Genomic DNA, 16,032 nt, shown 5'->3' with positions numbered 1-16,032 from the left:
GTTGCTGTTTGCTGAGTTCCAGTGGTATAACTACACAAATATTGCCCTATCATAGAATATGAGTTGAGTCAAATGCCGTTTAATCTGTGCTTGGACAAATCAATCCGTCCCAGGATTTACCTATGGAGTCTTATTAATTCCACAGAAATCTCAATTCGTTCGGATGCAGATTAAAAGGCATTTAATTTGTTCATGGCAGCTGATACTCAATTGTGCACTAAGTAAAATGATTAATGGAGAATAGTCATTAAACTGGTGCATACTATACTGAACTAACTAATTAAACCACTATACAAATAAATAAATGTGTTAATCGATTACCAGGCATTTGATCAGATCGTAATCATTAATGGGTAAAGTGGGGAGCGTTTTTTAAGTTTTGCACTCCAAAATTTTTAACCATAGCGAGACCCATTCTTTACACATTTGTCTGTAAGAGTAGATTTCTTTCGAAAAGAAGTTTCCATTATGCAAGGATGTATCTTTTCTGTGTGATGTGATGTTAGAACAAATCTGTTTCTGTAGATGTCAACATTTTACTTTGTATTTAAACCTCCTTACGCCTCCCCCTCAAAAAAAAAAGTATGTATGTATATACACTGATCAGCCACAACATTAAAACTATTTAATCCCTTAGTGACCAGACCGTTTTTCAATTTTCTTACCGTTGAGGACCAGGGCTGGTTTTACATTTCTGCGGTGTTTGTGTTTACTGAATCCACACATATTATATACCGTTTTTCTCGCCATTAAATGACCTTTCTAAAGATACCATTATTTTCACCATATCATATAATTTACTATAACAAAAAGGATAAAATATGATAAATCTTTTTTTAAAAACACACCTTTTCTAACTTTGACCTCCAAAATCTACGCACCTAAAACCGCCCAAAACACCCATACTAAATAGTTTCAAAATGTTGTCCTGAGTTTAGAAATACCCAATGTTAACATGATCTTAGCTTTTTTTGAAAAGTTATGGCTATAAGTAAATTTTTTAAATTTATCAATAGTGACTTTGTAACACTGTTATCTGTCCTAAATCTCTGAATCACACCCCACATACACATATTTTTTTTAAAGTAGACAACCCAGGGTATTCAATATGAGGTATGTCCAGTCTTTTTTAGTAGCCACTTATGCCTCGTTTCCACTGAGCGGATCAGTACGCCCATGTACTAGTTTTAGGGTGTCTTGGAAAGTTACAGGGTTAAATATAGTGCTTAATTACTTAATTGCTTATTAATAATTAATTACTTAATTATGTAAACATATTCCATAAATATGCATGTAGAATTTAGATATATATACATATTTATATATTTGAAGTCTACGTGTCTATTTATGTAATTATGGACATATGTATATTTCGTATTATTTTTATTTATTTATATATACATTGATATATATAGAATTTCATTCTAACTGTATGTATATATTAATAAAAGAATACACTTAATATGACGTTATATATGATATATATACACATTGTAGCGGAGAGCCGATATCTCACAGCTATTCTCCACTAAAGATGCCAGTGAGGCTCAGGAACAAGGTGATGATAAATCCACAGGCAAGGTTTCCAGCAGGTAAAGTAATACAGCAGTATCCCAACAGCAATCCCAATAACTGGACGACACACAGTTTCAGGAGCAGAACTGCTGGCTGGTACATCCAGCCTGCCTTTTATTACGAATGTACACATACAGGCCACACCCAGGGGGAGGCATAAAACAACCAATAGCATCATGGGTACAACCCACACATCCCCTCCCCTTAGTGTGACACATAATCCCATTATTATACAGTTTCAAATATAACTTTTACCCAATATCTATAACTCCTGCAATATTAGTGCTACAAACATAAAACGCATTTTCGTAATCAGCAGACTTCAATTGGTAATACTTTCAAAAATGGTCCCAATCCCTCCAGTAGATCAAAAGTTAGCTAGAGGTCCCTTTAGGACCGACCGCAAGCACATTTTCCTGCCCAAAACAGTTCCATAGATTTGGGCTGTGCGGTCGGTCAATTTCTGGCATAAAAACAGCTAAGTCCCGTTCGAAGTGTGGTCGGTACTTCGACGTTAGTCGAAGTGTCGAAGTGGAGCGGATGGTAAGGGTCGGCGGTGTTCGAAGGTAAAATGGCCGCCGCCACTTGGTCCTTTGTTCGATGCCGTGCACTTCGACCGCTTCGACGAGTACTTCGGCACTTCGACGGTATCCGAAGTGCCCATTTAAAGCTGCAACACTGCCTTGAGGTAATCCAATGGCCAGGAACCGTATTTGTCTTTATAGCCAAGTTAGGGTAGGTGAGGGTAATCCACAATACAGGAAGGGGCAGCCAAAACAGGGTTCCGCTACACACATATTATATATAGATATAATATATATATATATATATATTTTATTTACTGTAATAACTTAATTTTTTTTATTTTTAAACTTTTTTTCACCAGCAGGGGGACTGCCTGACAGTTCAGGCAGTCCCTCTGCAGGCAACACTATGGATGCCTATGGCGACCATGTTATCGCTCCATCAGAGCGATCACATGGCTCTTGGGGTCCTATTTTGCAGAGGTAAGATTGTCTGGGCTGTTGTGGTGCTTAGCACACACAGCACACACAGGCAGAGCATAGGAACCCTGTCTGATGGCTTCCGATGCTCTGCCTCACTGCCGGGCGCCACATGGGACCACCCAGAAATGATCGCTCCGAGGGAGTGATCACCCGGCGTCCCGGCAGTGAGGGCTGGTATTGCAGGATGCCTCGACATCAAGGCATCGCTGCAATACCCTTAGAGCGGCTGGAAGCGATCATGATTGCTTCCACCGCTCAAATGTGCCGCGGACGTATCAGGTACGTCCGAGGTCGCTAACAACCAGATTTTGACGGACGTACCTGATAACGTCCTTGGTCATTAAGGGGTTAAGTGAATAACATTAATTATGTTGTTAAAATGGCACCTGTCAAAGGGTGGGATATATTGGGCAGTAAGTGAACAGTCCGCTCTTGAATTTCATGTGCTGGAAGCAGGCAAAAACAGCAAGTGACTTTGACAAGGGCAAAATAATGATGGCTAGACAACTGGTGTACCGGACAGTGGTGTATCCTGGTTTTGTGCTGCCCTAGGCAGGACAAAACTCAGGCGCCCCCCTCCCGCCCACCCGCGCCACCCCCACCCAACCCTTCCCCCGCCTCGCCTTCTAAATACACACACACATTCACTGACAGATACGCATACACTAGCTAACAGAAACACACACGCACTAACAGACACACTCACTAACAGACACTCACTAGCAGATACACACACTCACACTAACAGACACACACACAGTCAGACACACCACACACTAAGACATACAGACACACACACACACACACACACACTAACAGACACTCAGACACACACACACTAACAGACACACACACACTAACAGACATACACACACACACACACTAACAGACATACACACACACACACTAACAGACATACACACACACACACACTAACAGGCATAAACACACACACTAACAGACATACACACACACACTAACAGACATACACACACACACTAACAGACATACACACACACACTAACAGACATACACACACACACACTAACAGACATACACACACACACTAACAGACATACACACACACACACTAACAGACATACACACACACACACTAACAGACATACACACACACACACTAACAGACATACACACACACACACTAACAGACATACACACTAACAGACATACACAGACACACTAACAAACATACACACATACACACACACACACTAACAGACATACACACACACACTCACTTTTTTATTTATTTTTTTAACCCCCCCAGCCTCCTTACCTTTGGGAATGCTGGGGTGGGGGGGGAGGTTCCCTCTCTCCCTGGTGGTCCAGTGGCTGCTGGCGGGCGGCTGGCGAGGGAGCACTTCCTCTGAGCTGTCTGCTCAGCTCCCTCGCGCACCGCAGAGTGAGACTGGGAGCCGGAATATGACGTCATATTCCGGCTCCCAGCCTCACTCTGCGGCGCGCGAGGGAGCTGAGCAGACAGCTCAGAGGAAGTGCTCCCTCGCCAGCCGCCCGCCCGCCCAGCAGATCGCCCGCCCAGAGGGCTTGTCAGTTAGCCGCAAGGCTAACAAGGCATTTGTCCTGGGCATTTGGGGGCGGCGATTTTTGCCGCCCCCTGGAAAATGCCGCCCAAGGCAAATGCCTTGTTTGCCTCGCGGCTAATACGCCCCTGGTACCGGCACAAGACTCATTGATACATGTGGTGAGCAAGGCTAGTCCATCTGGTCCAATCACAGATGAAGAACTACTGTAGCTCAGATTACTGAAAGTGAGTCCACTTGTGGAGGGGTAGCAGAGCCTGGGAGCACTGTTGAGCAGACTTTTATTCAGCAGCCATTTTGGAAATATGACCTCTTATGTAATGTAAAGGTCTGCTGTAAAGGTCGGCAAAAGTCTCTCAAATAGCCATTGGGAAAGCCCAATGATAATGATAATTTGATAATTTCTGGTCCATGCTGCTTGATCGCACCTCAGCGGCCTCCTAAAAGCCGACAGTCACGCTGCATCAACCTGACTGCGCCAAAGAGAAAACTGCTACTGCATAAAATATACCGACGGAGAAAGCGGGCTGCAGGTGACCACCTTGCCCACCGCCGCCGTGCATGAAACAGCTAATATACCATCACCGCCTGGCAGTATTTACCTGGGAAAACCATCGGGACCACCTGTGAGTCGACCCTCGCGAGACCAGAGGAGAAGAATTGCTGATAGCCTGATACCCACACTATCTACAAGCAATGTATCTACAGAAATACCACGCAATGTAATGCTACAGAATAGATAATACCACGCACATAGTCAGCTGATCTAGCTTGAAAGTCTATGCTCTCACACCACCGACTATCAAATTACTCTCTCTTGCTAACCTTAACACTTAATGCTAACCTGTTAAGTATTATCTTATTACTTAACCTTAATGTCAGTCTGCATTCTGATCTTCCACGTTTTATGTTGCCTGTTATACTGACATAGCTACTGTTTAACCCTGAACCAAGCATGAAAATTATAAAAAAAAATGTGCAGATGTAACCCATGTCTATTAACCCAAAATGGCCGGTACCTGCTGTTGTGGCAGTGCCGGCATGTTTGTCATCACTATGCATGCCAAAATAAATAATGAAAAAAAAATGTTTGTTGTGTCCATTGGTTCCAATTGGTAGTCTGGAATATATATAACATTCAAAATACACAATCCAGCGCACTCGCTTATTCACTAAACAATGATTTCAAATATCACTGATTGTAATAGTTTTATTTAAAAATAATTCCTCACCTAGGCAAAAAATAATGGGGGTTTAGTTACATTATATGATCATATATTGTATAAGCCTGCCACACCGTCAATGTACCCAATTCTTGGCAGGTCCTACTCTAGCAGCCTAATGTCTGTCCTTATGAGATCAATCCACCTACTTGGGAGCTACTTCCTCCTGGGACTTTCTGCAGGTCAAGGCCATGGTCGGAATGACAACTCATGGGGCCCCTGTGCAATCATGAGATCATGGGGGCCCCTTGTACCCACTATCTTGCAGGCTGCACAAATATACATTATGCAGACATACACGCACCACCTACATATACATTTTTATTATAATTTGTATTTTATTGAGTGTTTTTGCATCATAGAATACAACTGATACAGAGTATGTCTTGGAGGCATGTATTATTCTGTTGCCTCTTCTATAGGTCAGAATTCTGTTGCTTTTTCAAACATGTCACATAGTTTGCCTTCAGTTGGGTTTTGTCATGGTCTGGTGTGTGTTCTCGTCTACTGTGGGTTGTTATGTATCGGCTATGTTGTGTAGTCTCGTGTAGCTATGTGCATCTATGGTGTTGGGCTTCAGGGCTATGTGGTGCTGCGTCTCTTGTGTGTCTTGTAAAGTGTCTGAGGGACAGAGTGTCATGGATTGTCTTCTAGTCCGTCCTTGTGTGGGGCTGTCTCTCTCTCTCTCTCTCTATGTGAGTCTCGTGTGGTCTATGTGTCATGTAGCCTAGTATGGGGTTAGGTAGGTGGTAGGACAGTCCTTGTTATAGGGCCGCTCTGCCCTTCGGTTCTCCGACGTCTTTGCTGGAACACTCAGAGTCAGGCCTCAGTATTTCTTGGTGCTTTGCCCGGTAGGTTCATAGCCTTCCTAAAAGCCGTGGGGTCGTCCCCAGCCGATAGGGTAAGTGTTTCGTGTTCCTTTTGGATGTTCAGCATTCCATCGTCTCCCCAGCGGTACCGGACCTCTGCCTCTCTCAATTTCTTGGCTACTGGTGCCAGTTGTCTTCTCGCTACTAGCGCTTCGAAGGGAAGGTCCCCATAAACCGTCACACCGCAGCCCTCGAGCCGGAACACCTTGATCTCTCTGGATTTGTTGAGGATAGCGGTCCTCACCCCAATGTCTCTGGTAATGACTATGGTGTCTCTAGGTGCCCCCTGAGGTGCTGCTGCCGCTTTTCGTACCCTAAACGCTGAGTCCACCATCACTTTGGTGTCTCTGCTCTTTAGGCCCATCGAGTCCACCAATCTCTGGGCGAAGGGCAGCAGGGCTTCGTCATCCACTGTTTCTGGGATTCCCCGCATGCGGACATTTTTGCGTCTGTGGCGGGATTCCAGTGCGGTCACCGACTGGGTAAGTTTCTGCACTTTCGTGGCCAGGTCCTCGATTTGGTCGTGGGCGGCCTGCATCTGGTGTTCCCTATTCTGCTCTTTATTTTCTATGTCGGAGATCCTCTTGCGGAGGTCTCCTATGTCTGCTTGTGCTTCCTTTAAATCCGCTTTCCAGACTTGCCTTATGTTTTGCAGGAGGTTTTTAATGTCTCCTTTAGTCACTGGGGAGGAGTCCTCGTCGGAATCCGTTTCTGGGTAGTCCTCTCCTGGTTCAGGTGACGTGGATATGTCTCCCTCCTCCCGGGACACTTCTGAGGCCTCCTCTTCAACTCGGGCCGCGGGCGCCATTTTGGCGGGCGCCATTTTGGCGGGAGCCGCGGTCGCGGCTGCAGGTCTCTCAAAGGAGAGCCTTATGTCCGGCATTCTCGGGGTCGCTGGCGGCTGTTTTTTTCTGTTTTTGTGCCCCATGGTAGTCTCTGACGGAGGGTGAGTAAGGATATCGCCTGTGGTGCTCCTGTATTTCTCTTTTTCTGCTGTATTTTGCTCTCTGTCTCGGAGCTCCAGAGGTTTGCTTCCGCTCTGGTGTTCGTCCAGCCACGCCCCCCTACATATACATTTTTGTGTTACAGAAAGGGTTGTAATGTGGGGAAGTAGGGGTTTCAGTGGGGGACAGGAGCTGTTGCGTGTGGGACTGGGGCTTTAGTGCGGAGATAAGGGCTCTGATGGCGGAATAGACACTGTAGTGGGGTATAGGGGTTGTAATTGGGGATAGAGATTGTAGTGTGGGGCTTGGGTTGTTAGGGAATGTCATGGGGATAGGGGCTGTAGTGGAGAAATAGGAATTGTAGTTGGGAGACAATGGCTCTAATGGGGGACAGGGGCTCTAATGGGGGAACACTAGCTTTAGTGACGTGGTAGGGGATGCAGTGGGAGAAGTGGGGCATAGCGGATGAATTTGGGGAATAGAGTCATGGTGGATAGGGGTCCTGAGTGGGACACTGAGATATCACAAGTGGATTGTAAATTTTAGGCTACATAGCAAAATAATTGGCTTACAATTATTGTTATTGGTGCTATATCTGATATTGTTGTTATTGGTTCTATATCTGATAGGGATCGACCAATATTAATTTTTTTAGAGCCGATAATGATAATCTGTGAACTTTCAGGCCGATAGCCGATAACTTGCCGATATTCTGTACATTTACCATTTTGAAAAAAATAAACGAATTCTAAAGGTAAATGCACAAAATATACATGCCACATGTAGTGGATGCAGTGTGTTTAGACAGGGGAGCTGTGTGTGTTTGTGTAGTGTGTGCATATAATGAATGCAGAGTGTGTTTGTGTAGTATATATAGTGAATGCAGAGTGTGTATAGTGAATGCAGTGGGTGTTTGTGTAGTGTGTATAGTGAATGCAGTGAGTGTTTGTGTAGTGTGTATATATAGTGAATGCAGAGTGTGTGTGTAGTGTGTATATATAGTGAATGCAGAGTGTGTTTGTGTAGTGTGTATAGTGAATGCAGAGTGTGTGTTTGTGTAGTGTGTGTATAGTGAATGCAGAGTGTGTGTGTATAGTGATTGCAGAGAGTTTGTGTAGTGTGGGTAAAGTGAATGCATTGTGTGTTTGTGTAGTGTGTATATAATGCAGTGTGTGTAGTGTGTATATAATGCAGTGTGTGTTTGTGTAGTGTGTGTATATAATGCAGAGTGTGTGTGTTTGTGTAGAGATGTAATTTGTGTAAAATGGGGGTGGGGCATTTTTTTTTAATTTTGTATTTGTATGTTTTAGTACCCCCTCCCTAATTGGAGGGGGGATATAGTATTCCCTGGTGGTCCGGTGGCTTGTTAAGTACTGTGGGGGCCGGCAGCAAGCTGTTATTTACCTTCCCAGCAGCTCCTTGTGTAAATCTCGTGGCCTGCGTGCCGTGCGAAGTGTTGCCATGGTAACCCGTGGCAACGCTCTGCGGCCACGGGACTTGCAAGATTTACACAGGGAGCTGAAGGGAGCTGCTGGGAGGTAAGTAACAGCTTGCTCCTGGGCCTCCCAGGACCGCCGGGCTTGTAATGGGCCTGGCGGTCCTAGGAAGTATTATCGGCAATATCGGTATCTTTATTGTCCGATACCGATATTGCCGAAAATACAGAATATCGGCCGATAATATCGGTAAAACCGATAATCGGTTGATCCCTAACACATACTACCTCTCGGCACAATTGGCTCAAGTAATAGAATGGCACTCACCCCTCTCACACGCCGATGGGTGGATCTAGAATCCTTAATAATTGGGTCGGACCTCCCACAATATTGGATATGGGTACCAAAACCAGATAGGCCCATACTCCGCACAGACTGCCCAGCAATCTTAAACTCGGTTAAGATATGGGATGCAAATGCAAAAAAGTACTCTCTAACTAGAACACCTTCACCCCTTACACCGTACTTAAGAAACAAAGCATTCGAACCCGGCATGAGGGCACGTTACTTTAAAGGTCTAGAATACACAGGGCTCCAACGGTAATATAAAATGTACGACAAGGACACTTTTAGGACCTTTGAAGACCTTAAACAGGACGCGCCACTAAATACGAGGGAACACTTCAGATATATCCAATTATGAGACTTTTCTAGAAACCACAGCATACGAAAGGCAGCTAGGGCCTCACTCACATTCTACGAAAAACTATGCATGACAGAGACCGAATGCAAGGGCCTGATAAGCTCGCTATATGCTCAGCTTAGCGCCCCAGGGAGAGACAAAGAACCACACACATACATTAACCAGTGGGAAACAGATCTACATCAAACATTAGAAGAAAAGGACTGGCAGGATATATAAGAGGCAGCAGCCAAGGTATTCATATGTGTAACACTTCAGGAGCAGGCGAAAAAAAACCTCCTGAGGTGGTACACCAAACCGGTAAATCTTCATAGAATGGGCAAAACTCCCACAGACACATGCTGGAGGGGATGCGGAGCGAGGGGGTCATACATCCATGTGGTGGACGTGTCCCAAGATAGAGAGCTACTGGACAGAGATAGAAAAACTAATGATGGAAGTCCTAGAGAGACCAATACATAGGGAACCATGGACATATCTCGCTAGATGACTTCACGACATGAGAACAGAAATTAGTGAACAAAATGACGCTAGCGGCCAGACGGGCTCTAGCCCAACAATGGCTCAGCTCAGACATCCCCCCGTGCACAAAGTGATAAACAAAATAAAGGACAACTTCCTAATGGACAAACTGACAGCGCAGCTGCGGAATACCACAGCCTCTTTTGTCAAGGTGTGGCAACCATGGGAAGACTTCCTGGACAAAACTACATGTAACCCGTGAACCCACACATGGAGACCTGAGCGGAACACACGAACCTCCGCACGTGGCAAGCGCTCCCGGCGCGTCCCACCCTCCCCATCCCGCACCCCATTCCTTTCTTCTCTACTCTCTTCTTTTACTCTTCACCCCAACCTTAACAAAACCGCAGTTCAGAGTGGAGCGAACCACTAGATGGGCACACCAAGACAGAAGTTCCCCCAACAAATGGAACACTGCGGCAGAAGCCCAGCTCCTAAGAGACTCTCAAGTAGATGACTCCACAAAATGCATTGCAATAGGCCACTTTATACATGAGTGTATAAGTTTGGCAACAAATACCAATATGGCAAACTGTACTGTATGCTTGATATGTGTGCAACAGATATGCAACACTACATTCTTGAACTCAAAAATAAAGAATTATAAAAAAAAAATAGTTGAGAAATAACATTTAATTTCTCACCTTTTTTTCTTTAACATAATTTATTCATATTAATTAAATAAAATTATTATGTTACATATATAAATATTTTATATGAAATTAAAGCTTTATTTCTCCTAAACAGAATGGTATATAATAAGTGTGGGTGCACTTAAAAGGTATTAAACTGAATTTTTCTCCAATGCTGCAGCTGTATCTGCCTCCATGGCTGAGATCATCAGTCTTGATGATTTAAGCCAATCCAATGCTTTCCCATTTGCCTGCATGGAAAAACGCTGTGCCAGTTGGCATCGTTTCATCAAATCAATGCATCTCTATGGGGAATGTTCAGCGTCTCCACGCAGAGTGTGGAGAAGCTGAACGCCAGCGCGGCCCACTGCAGCATTGGACTAGGCCGTTTGAGTGACTGCCCCTAGAGGTATTGTGATGGATAGAAATAAATGTATATAAAATGTCTATTTGTTATATGTACATGTGCTCATTCCTTACTCAAAATGGCAGCTAGAGCACTCCCTCCCATCGAACAAAGAACTCGTGTGACAGGATGGACTCCCCCCTCCCAGCCGACGACTCCAACATCCTGAAGGAAGTACATCAAGATTAAGGACTTAACCAATTAAAAGCTTACAGAGAGAACTACGTAGATGCTTACTAATCATGTTTGCACGTGATGCATTCCTTTGCCCATATAAGCGGCTTCCCCCTCCCCCTCAAAACTATTGGAAATTTTCATTTATCTGAACTTTGGTGTCAGCGTGATTTCTTCAGCGTGCACGCTTCTCATTCTTAAAATCTGGACAGGGGCAGATACTCAGGCAGACACTTGGTGTGGTCCAAAACAGTGTTACTTGGCAGCAATGTAAACACTGCCTTTTCTATAAAAAAAAGTAGTGTTAATATGAAAATTCCTGGGAGGACAGGCTTATAGACACCAGAACCTCTACATTAAACTATAGTGATTCTGGTGACTATAGTGTCCATTTAAGGCATGCATGTTTTCATTGGTGGTACATCTACTAAATAGTGATTTCCCACACTATTTGGGTAGTGGAGTGTCCCTGTATGACAATGCAATAATTAGAACACAATATAAAGTATAGAATAGTTGTCCAAAATAGTTGGCCTTTCAGCTTGTTTGGAGTTTTCATGTTTACTGGAAAGAAGCAGAAATTAAGCTTTGTGTTCAGATGCCTACATTGGAGAGCCTGCACTCAGCTATACATTGAGTATCCAAACTACAACTTAATTGAACCTCTACATCCTATAATCACCTTTCTTTAAAACACAATATGTCAAACTTTGTTTTTTAAATCTCGTGATCTCTTCTCTTTCTAGTCATGGGATGAAGATGTTGCTCGATTTCGGCGCATGTTCAGACATCCTCCTCATACAGAACTGTTGGTTGTTGTTGGCAATCATGACATTGGATTTCATTACGAGTAAGTTAATCGTTTATTAACAATTATTTTCTCAATCTTTCTGGTAGTATGTCACTGTCGTTGTTACTGTTTATTTACACTGCTAAAACTCTTGGAAACTATTGACACGATTTTAGGTGTTTTGCCTTATTGTGGATGTTTTATGTGCTCTACTGACCTAAGACCATGTAAACTCAATGTTTCCATGAAAAATATACTCAACTTAAATTTTATATACAATGATCAGCCACACTATTAAAACCACCTACCCAATATCGTGTAGGTCCCCTTCATGCTGCCAACACAGCTCTGTTGTGTCGAGGCATGGGCTCCACAAGACTTCTGAATGTGTTCTGTTGTCCTGTGGTATCTGGCACCAAGATGGGGCTGCCATGGATTGGAATTGGCCCTTGCCATTGTCACTCAAAGATCTTTTCTCTTGCCGATTTTTTTTAAATGTTGTTTTGTTTCCAACACATGAAATTCAAGAACTGACTGTTCACTTGCTGAGTAATATATACCACCCGTTGACAGGTACCATTGTAACGATATAATCAATGTTATTTGCTTCACCTTCAGTGGTTTTAATGCTGTGGCTGATCCATGCATTATCTGTACTCTAGTTCCTCTGAACACCTGGGTTACTGTTATTACTTCACAGAATGACACGTGATAAATTGAACAGATTTGAAAAGACTTTCAATCTCACGTCTGGGAAAGTAGTGACTCGAAAAGGGATCAAGTAAGTAGACTATTTTAGTTTGTACTGTTTCTCCTATCAGTTTGTGGGTCATATCATCCAGGTCATTTTATTACCTATTGCATTTTATAACCAGTGATAATTATTACTAAAATGCAAAAGTGCAATTGGATATCTAATGGTCCAGCTATAAAAATCACTATTTTCACAACTGCTGATCATGGAGATTGGAAATACTGGAGGTCTGTTTAAATAACAGATGCAACGTGTGCTAAATTTAGTGTAGTGTTTGCAACTTATAAAATACTCCAATCAGTGTATTTTCAGTGCTTAACCCCCCTAATACAACCCGTATACATAAACAAATTTAAAAAACAAATTTAAAAAAAACACATTTTACTTACATTAGCAATCTTTCTCAGTAATTCTCTTCCACAATCGATTAATATATCGTACATGACACAGAAGAGCCATGAATATAATGTAAACTGTATAAATAAAGTTAAATGGAGACTCCGGACACCATAACAATAAAAAAAGATGTCACATAATAAATTCACACTTTGTGCTACACATTCTTCATGGTAAGAACTGGATACTCAAATATTACTACACAACATCAGGTGGGAATATACGGCTTTATTCTTGAAAGTGTAAGTTTTATGCCAATGTATCTATTGGGGAAAAAAATGTAAAAGTTAGAACATGACTATTTTGTCTTAAATTAATATCGCCTGCTTTATCAGTGTAAGAAATAAAGTTACATTATTACATTGACCATCAAATGCTAGTACAAATCCAGTCAATGATATCAAAAACTTCATTAGACCTTCTTTAAACGGTAAGGCCTTAATTTAATTTTGGCTTTCTTCTCAAGCATTCTGTTTAATGCATGGTCCTCTCACATTCAGGCATTGTTTCACTTGTGTAGCATAATCGCTATATTGTACCATCAATTAGTGGGTAATAATAACATCTATTACTATTCAGCTTCCGATTTGGTTCATTCTGAGAGCATGCGCTGAAAAGCGCTTTAAGTCCCACTGGGAGAAAGGCGCTATATAAATACTAGTTATTATTATTCTTATTATTATATGCTCGGATAGCAACACATTTTAATTTTAAAAATTTTTATGCGATTTTTTTATTGTTTCTTTCAGTTTTGTCCTGGTCAATAGTGTTGCTCTGGAAGGTGATAACTGTGCAATTTGTAGAGCTGCAGAACGTCAAATTATTGAGGCCTCTCTCAAGCTGAACTGTTCCAGAATGGTATATAATTAAAAAATGTTTTATATGTTAATAGCGCATATATTCCTTTACAGCGATGTTGTCCAAACTCGTTTTTGTAGTCATCCACATGTTTGCAGTTAATGGAGGTCTGAGAAAGGACAATTTTGGAAGTTGAATTGCATTTATAGATCAGCCAATGCCCATTATGCATTAAAAATGTCTGTAAATACCGTATATTGACTAAGCATTTTGATAAAATATTTACATTTTTGTTGGTAAGCGTATTTCATAACTTTGTGTGACAACAAATGGTGCATTGTTGGTATACATGAGGCCTTCTGGCAGTAGGGTTTTATGGATGTGTGTTACATGCACATCCACCATGCAGAAAGCTATAGCTATAAAAAATATGTTGATCCAGTAAAGAAGAAAACCATTCTTGTTCCTGTACTATAACTGAATGAACAGTTAATAATGCATTGCATTGTTCCCTCTCAATAAATCATGACACATTATCTTCATATGTAAAGGATTACTCTGATTAAAATACAGCGCTTGTTTTGGTTAGAGTATCCGTTTCTGAGGTGGTCCACCTTACCTCCACAAATATTAATAAATAAAACAATAAAACTTACCTCTGTTCCATTGCCTCGGCTTACGTCAACACGATCCTCCTTGGCTGACATCACTCTCCCTCACTGGAGTTTGAGCGAGGTCACTGAGAACAAGGGCTGCACAGATTGGTGTGGGAGGGGCTCTGCTGCCTTTGACTGTCTGGCGTCAGACATCAATTTTGCACATAATTGACATTTGCCAGTCAACTTCTGGAATGACTAATGATGCAAACAGAGGTGGGTTATACCTCTGGCAGCTAAGGGATTAATCTTTAAAAGTGCCGCATTTGTAGAGTACTCTGAACATACAGACTGCAGGCACCACAACCACATTAACTTAAGTGGTTATGGCGTTTGCAGAAGCCCTTTAATAAATTATACCCCTTTGCATTCCTTCCGTCATAATTTAAACTTATTTGTGCCTCTTTGTGAGTCTCAAGTCTCCTTTCAAAGATATGTTTACAGCTCTGCATGCTCTTAAAGTAAGAAAATGGCAGAGTGAAATGTTATTTGGAGCTCAAGAGAAGACTGTGAGGCCATCCATCAGAACATGCAAGAAGTACTAAGCTTTTGTCCGTTCTCAGAGTTCTCATATTCTTTTTTTTTTTTTGTTTCACTAATTTGACTTTCCCCAAGTTAAAAGGGTAATCCAGACATGGACACTGTGCTCACTGTGCCTCGAGGGGTATCAGCTACACTTCGCTGACGAGGCCCAAAGAAGGCCAAAACGATCATCCTGGGTTGCTTTAACTCTCGTGCAGAGAGAACTTGCCTGCGTTTGAGTTCTGGGTTGCCCTTATGGGTGGGATCAGTTGTAAAAGCCTTAAAACTGGTGCTCTGTAGTGGCACAAGTGAGCAAAAACTATTTTGACATATTTTGAGCTGTGATTTACCGAAGGGCAAGCTACAGAGTTCCTCTAAGCTGTTCTCAAAGTTCTCATATTCTTTGTTTTTGTTGCACTAAGAAATACAAAGAAGTTAATTTAATCACTACGCAGGTAAGTGTATACAGTTGCAAGAAAAACTATGTGAACCCTTTGGAATGATATGAATTTCTGCACAAATTGGTCACAAAATGTGATCTGATCATCCTCTAAGTCACAACAATAGACAATCACAGTCTGCTTAAACTAATAACACACCAAGAATGAAATGTTGCCATGTTTTTATTGAACAGGTGGAAAAAGTATGTGAACCCTTGGATTTAATAACTGGTTGATCCTCCTTTGGCAGCAATAACTTCAACCAAACGTTTCCTGTAGTTGCAGATCAGACGTGCACAACGGTCAGGAGTAATTCTTGACCATTCCTCTTTACAGAACTGTTTCAGTTCAGCCATATTCTTGGGATGTCTGGTGTGAGTCGCTTTCTTGAGGTCATGCCACAGCATCTCAATCGGGTTGAGTTCAGGACTCTGACTGGGCCACTTCAGAAGGCGTATTTTCTTCTGTTTAAGCCATTCTGTTGTTGATTTACTTCTATGCTTTGGGTCATTGTCCTGTTGCAACACCCATCTCCTGTTGAGCTTCAGCTGGTAGACAGATGGCCTTAAGTTCTCCTGCAAAATGTCTTGATAAACTTGGGAATTCATATTTCCTTCGATGAT

General features: G+C 42.4%; 1 protein-coding gene across 1 annotated transcript in view; it reads left to right on the top strand.

Moving 5' to 3' along the window:
• Positions 1 to 16,032, top strand: part of MPPE1 (metallophosphoesterase 1) — a 123,906-nt gene that overhangs the window by 43,913 nt on the left and 63,961 nt on the right. Inside the window, exons 4-6 of the mRNA XM_063451594.1 lie at positions 11,800 to 11,903; positions 12,544 to 12,624; positions 13,743 to 13,851. Coding sequence (XP_063307664.1) covers positions 11,800 to 11,903; positions 12,544 to 12,624; positions 13,743 to 13,851 — 294 coding nt within the window. The remainder of the gene's footprint in view (positions 1 to 11,799; positions 11,904 to 12,543; positions 12,625 to 13,742; positions 13,852 to 16,032) is intronic.

Source organism: Pelobates fuscus, chromosome 4, assembly GCF_036172605.1.
Source record: "Pelobates fuscus isolate aPelFus1 chromosome 4, aPelFus1.pri, whole genome shotgun sequence".
Classification (NCBI taxonomy): Eukaryota; Metazoa; Chordata; class Amphibia; order Anura; family Pelobatidae; genus Pelobates; species Pelobates fuscus.
This window is presented reverse-complemented; position numbering and strand designations above follow the sequence as displayed.